Source organism: Pelophylax lessonae (genome assembly GCF_965119305.1).
Source record: "Pelophylax lessonae genome assembly, chromosome: 1".
NCBI lineage: Eukaryota > Metazoa > Chordata > Amphibia > Anura > Ranidae > Pelophylax > Pelophylax lessonae.
Window position 1 is genome coordinate 301551972 of NC_138768.1, and position 6367 is coordinate 301558338.

Consider the following 6367-nt stretch of genomic DNA (forward strand, 5'->3'; position numbering starts at 1 on the left):
GGGAGATTTCCCTTCACTTCCTGTCCCATAGCCAAAATAGGAAGAGAGAATAAATCCCTGCAAATTAGGGGAATCCTTTGGGGTCCCCCAGATCACCAGAACTAGTCCCCCAATTGGAATATTTTCCCTCTGGTACTGGGGACAACCCAAATTTTGGGATATTCTTTTACATTCAATGATAATGGTAAACAGGACAAATAGAGAGAGTAAATCTCCCTAATGGGGGCACAGACAGCAATAAAAAACTGACAGTGGCTCTAATTCATCTACCCTCTGTCCAAAACTAAAAAAAAAAAAAAAAAAAAGTTGTGCCTTTAGTTGTACTTTAAGATTCTTCAGCCCCCCCCCCCCCCCCCGATGCAAATGCAAGCAGTCGGCTGGCTCTTGGGAGGTGTTAAAACATAGCTCCCAACTGTCCCTGATTTAGAACAAAGTCCCTCTCTCCCTCTTTCCTCCTCATTTGTCCCTCATTTTAGTCTGATCTATATAGTTGTATATAAAATGCATTTTTTATCTTTCAAAAAGTGTTTCCCAGTGCAAACCCTTTCATCCAAATTCTAAATTGATGCATTTGGGAATTTCAAAATCCAATATAAGGGGTAGTAGTGGGTTTAACTATATTTTTTTTTGTATAATTCTCCTTTAAGGGGGCGTGGCAGGGGGTGTGTCCTATGTCTACATAGTTTTGCTAATAGGTGTCCCGCATTCCCATCTTAAATGTTGGGGGGTATGGTTAAGAAAATATCAAAATGCCTTTATAGGTAGATGATAGTCTGGAGTAGTGACATTTTCTAGGCAGGCTGCATTTGCATGCAGACTGCTTTTAGTAATGCTCACATTGTTTATGGAAGTGAAATCCACTAAGGCAGGCTACAACTGCCTTGCTTCAGCTTTTAATGCACACTTTAAGAAGCTCACATTGGGCAGTGTGACGGAAGTCACTTTGGTTGGGGGGACCATGGAACCCAGCTTACCTTAGAGAGGTTGAGAAATCCCTCTCTCAGCTCCCTAGGCCCCTCTTATGTGTAAATCACCCTGTGTCTATTGGGGGCACAGGGTGACCAAGAAAATGATGGACAGCTACTTAATGGACACTGAGAATATGGTTTGGTTTACTTCAAATGGGACAGTAATATTTATCAACCATATATCTCAAGAAATATATGGAGAGTATTCCTGGTCTGTTTGATTCTGAACATGTTCATTGAACGAGCTGGTCACATTGGCCTCTGTTTCATGATCTTCAATGTAAGAGACTGACAGTCTGTTACTGGTGGTCTCCTGCTATTGTCTGTGTATTGAGGTGTTATGTGTTCTCTGCTAAGCATGTCTGTCCCATTGATAATTGTTAATTAACTCACCTATTGTTTCTGTCCATGTGGCTAGGTAAATAGATTTGGTTAATTACATTTCTGTATACAATTTCATCTGCATACGATAATTTAATCAGGCACCTGACCTGTGTGTAGTATATATTCAGTGTGAGTTTGTTCAATAAATGTTCCAGATCTTATACAATTTATTCTCGGCTAGTTTTGTATGGAGGGACCACTGTTACTGGTGGTCTCCTGCTATTGTCTGTGTATTGAGGTGTTATGTGTTCTCTGCTAAGCATGTCTGTCCCATTGTTAATTGTTAATTAACTCACCTATTGTTTCTGTCCATGTGGCTAGGTAAATAGTTTAGGTTAATTATATTTCTGTATACAAATTCATGTGCATACGATAATGTAATCCGGCACCTGACCTGTGTGTGGTATATATTCAGTGTGGGTTTGTTCAATAAATGTTCCAGATCTTATACAATTTTTTCTCAGATAGTTTTGTATGGAGGGCGGCTAGAATATCTAATATCTATGTTCAGACTGGAGGAAGCAGTATTCTGACGGAAGCCCACAAACACAGTAAAGTAAAATCAGGCAGTAAAATCAGAATAAGCAATTTCAGTAAGGCCTGGTGGTTCACTCCTATGCATTTTTTAGTGCGTTTTACGTTTTGCAGAAACACACTACAGTCCATTTAACATTGTTTCCTATGGATCACATTCACATCTGTGCATTTTATGGTAAGGGCCAGGGACTTTCTTCTGGTTTTTGGTTCCAAAGACTTCAATGGATCAAAAACATGTATTGAAAAATGCAAAATGCACCTGGAATAAGCAAACTGCAACCTGCATAGGTGTGAACCAGGCCTGAATGAGAAGAGTTTGTACAACTGGGTAAGACTAACGGTAAAGCCAGGGTTAGGTCTAAAATTTAATCCGTGTCAATGTGTTGCAGATCAGTAGAGTAATTGACGCAGCTACCAGCAGTTTAGAATCTGGCACTTCTCCTATCACATATTAATTTCACGTCTTTTCTTAGCTAGATCTTAACACACAAATTATTTTGATATACTAATATGTTCACTTTGGAGCTTATTGTTAACAAATATGATGTACTATTATTTCAAATGAATTAATTGTAATATCTCTAACACAGGGATGATGCCTTCACTGTGGGCTACAATTTTGCTGTACCTAACAGCCCTTTCCTCTGCAACTGGTGACAAGCATCCACTTCCAGATCAATCCTTTTTGACTGATCCCCATGGTAGAGAAGAATATGGGAGTTCTCCTCTAGTGTTCGAATGGAAAACACAAGACAAATCAGATAAAACACTTCTTACTTTAATCCGCATGGTAAGAGACATTTCGGATAAAAAGAAAGCTGAATCTCAGCCAGAAAATAAGTTCCCTTCAAAGACTGAAAAGGTCTCAAAATCCCCATTGGAAAAGCCTCCAGGGGTCACCCCGCTTATTGTGTTGCCTACGAAAGCTCCATATAAGAAACCTCCTGTTATGGCGCAAGTTGATGAAGATGAAACCACACCCTCAAGCGAACCAGATCACACTTTGACAGAAGAAGTAAAACTCAATGGAGCTGAAACAACACAAACAGACAAATCGCCCACTGCAGCAATAACAACAATAGCCACGCAAATGAAATTTGAAAGCACTCAAGAACAACTTTCTACACCAAGTCCCACCAAATCTAAAGATTTGCCTGTTTTTACAAAGAGTACAGTTACTGAAGCTACCACATCTGGTCAAATCCATTCAACAATTATTAAAGTTCCAAGCAGTATACCTGATAGTACCAGTAAAAAAGCGGAGGAGGAAACTACAGAAACTACATCTGTTGTATCATCAAAAATTCCGAATGACACACCATCCAAACCCATGTTAACATCAGTTGATCCAACTACACATGGAGAAACAACTGGATGGATTCCAGGTTTCAAAGGTTCCTCCACAACACCTGTACCAGTAACACACACATCCACCACTTCAGATGATAAAATACTTACCCAGACGCTAATGAAACAGTGTATGCTCACTATACTTATTCTTGCTGTTGTGTGCACAGTCTTTATTGTAACTACTATTGCACTTGCTGCCAAACTTTCCACTTTGAGACAAAGACAGAAACTGCGTCATCCAGCCACCTATACAGAAATGAGATGTATCTCTTCTCTACTGCCAGAGAACGACCAACAGAGCAAAGTGAAACCCAAAAGACTGAGGACATTTACCGCTCCGGAGGAAAGTGACGGTGACAACACCACACTCAATAGCTTTTTGCCTGATCACTAGTGCAATAAATCTTGGAAGACATGTCTGTTTGCTTTGATGAGTATAATGCTATGTTCACACAAGCGTGATTGGGAACATCAAATATTTAGCACAATATACTTATTGATTTACAAACTTTTGGTGCATATTTGACACGTTCAAAATATATCACTCAACTAGATTTCATGGAGAACGACTTATAAAAAGTACAAAAAAAACGGAAATGGCTCTGATTTTTGGTACTCATTGGCTCAATATGAGTCACACGTGACAGGTGTGAACTTGTCTGGTTGTGAAACTTTAAATCTAAACTGAAATATGCTTTTTCTTACACATCTCATAAAAAGAACTCTTTTTCAGCACTCTACTCTTGTTAATTAAAGGTGTTATATGTTAAGAAGCATGCAGACCTGCAGGACATTAATAGTTGTTTAACGTAAGCCAGCCATGTGAGGGAAACCTTTGCTGACCTTCTCATTACTTTGCTATTTGTTTGGCTGTTATTCTGATATACTGGCTTAAACTGGCTTAAATACTTTCTCAGTTACTGACCTGAAACAAATATGCAGATCAAGAGAGATGTAAAAAAAAGTCCTTATCTGCATAAACATTACAGGCAAGATCAGCGATCAGGGCCACTGTTAGAAATCATGGGGCCCCATACAGCCTACCTTACAGGCACCCCCCCCCCCCATCTGACCGGGCCTGAGCCCGACCACCGCTCCCCCAGCCTGCAGTCAGCAAGCAGAGAAAAAGGAGGCAGCGTGGATTGTGTGCCTTGGAGAAATAAGGATCTGGCAAAACTGCACAGTGGGAGGGTAGGTATCGGGTGTATGTATAGAATGCAGGGGTCTGGGATATGTAGTGTACAGAATGAAGTGGTTAGGAGGGGGTAATGGCAAAGGCAGCACATGAGGGTATACAAAAATATCCCCCCATCGCGTTCAGTGGCCAAATGCATCCTACTCCACTGAATACGGATGCCTCACAACCATGTACAACGAACGCAATTGCAGCGAGGTGGTGCAGGTTTTTAAGGTTTAAATCAGATGGTGAAGAGGCATCATAATGCTTCCTTGCCGCCTGTCAAACACCCTCTGAAAAGTGATCCACTGTGGTTCAATCTTCAGAGGGCAACACTAGTGTACCATAATCTACAGCAATGCCTCTCAGATGTGTCACTCCAAACGTGCTTGGTATTACCTAAGAATTCAAATGGAGCATTGTTAGTCCCCCCCAGTACCTGGTCTGGATGCCGTCTTCTACCTGGGGCCTGGGTGCAGTGGTTGTCCTGTAGGTGGTTCCTCCTGCAGCTGGCCACCGCTGGTATATCTGGTCCTCTCCCTTCCTCCTGGGCACCACTGAGCTGGGCGACTAGGGCTGGAGGGAACTGGGGGGGGGGGCATGATAGAGCAGACAGGGACTCCCAATTTCTGTCCCCCGCTGTGCAGCTATTTAGAAAACAAAACATCCCTGGGTCCCCTGTGTTCAGTGGAAGTGGGGGGACAGTAAGTGGGCTATTTTTTTACTTTTGGGTTCAGGCTGATTAATCTGCTGCATCGTTCCCAGCCTGCCGCAGTGTATTCATATTGAAGAGGCCGGCTTCAACTGTGTAGCGCGCTGCGGCGGATTAATCCTTTTAAACCCGAAAGTGATAAAACTGTCCCCCGCTTCCACTGAAAACAGGGGGCTCGGTGATGTTTTTTTTCTAAATAGCTGCACAGCGGGGGATTGTCTAATTGGTGGACAGGAATTGGGAGTCCCCGTCTGCTCTACCTCCTTGCCCCCCCTGCTGAGATGACAGATCGGGGCCCGGTACAGGAGGGCTGGTGGTCTACACTTATCAGCGGCTCTGACTGCACCTGAAACTGATATTCCTTCCCAAATCTTTGGAACTCTGGTACTGAGATCTCCCTTTTGTGTTTTTTAGCTAAGCCCCTAAACAGCCATGGCTATTTTCTTGGCCCAAAGTCTCATGAGATACTCACAACTAGCAGGCAGTGGTTTCAACATTTACATTTACTTCTACCCCAGAATAGCAGATAGGGGCTCAGCAACTAGCTTATCAATATAACTAGGGGCAGTATAAGCAGTTAATTGGTAAAGCCCCATACAAAGAGGCCGAATATAGGCCAAAATCAGCCATTACAGTAGAAACCAGCCGACTTTTGGCCCAAGTATACAGCTGTTTGTCCAACAGAAGCTGGCCTATCGAATGAGCATACTGGAGAACCTGCAGCCGATCGGCGAGCACTGGCCGGTGTATTCTGGCAAGTGGGGGTAGGGGTGGAGGGGGGGGTGGGGTCATGTTCCCCCTGTCAGAACACAATAGGACAGCAGGGAGATTGCTGTACCACTTTGCATAGTTAGTACAGAGACCTTTTTTCTGTTCAGCCAACTCGTTGAACGAAATAAACCTTACCGCGTGTACCAGGCAAGTCATTCTGCTGGCATCTCCTGGATCTAAAAGATCAGTCTTCTGAAGTCTAGTCTTTACCACAGAAATATTAGGCCCTCTATTTACTCTACATTTATCAATAAATATTTTATTTGGTGATACCAATGGTTCCTAATTTCCAGGGTTTAGGATTTACACCTTGAAATAGTTTACATTGGAAATTTCTTTTTTTTTAATATACTGCACAATTTTATGCCTTGTAGTTATGCTAAGGGCAAAAACATGTTATGGCCTATTATAATTTAATAGACTTGTCAAATAAAAATAAAAAAAAACACAAGAACAATGTTATTATCA

At 42.1% G+C, this 6367-nt stretch overlaps 1 protein-coding gene across 1 annotated transcript; it reads left to right on the forward strand.

The window, feature by feature from the left end:
• Positions 1–2481: 2481 nt before the first annotated feature.
• SELPLG (selectin P ligand) lies at positions 2482–4190 on the forward strand (the record flags this gene model as incomplete). The annotated part of the gene is made up of 1 exon (XM_082243347.1): positions 2482–4190. The coding sequence occupies one exon, from the start codon at positions 2482–2484 to the stop codon at positions 3631–3633; it is 1152 nt and encodes a 383-aa protein (XP_082099473.1). The 3' UTR covers positions 3634–4190.
• Positions 4191–6367: the final 2177 nt, after the last annotated feature.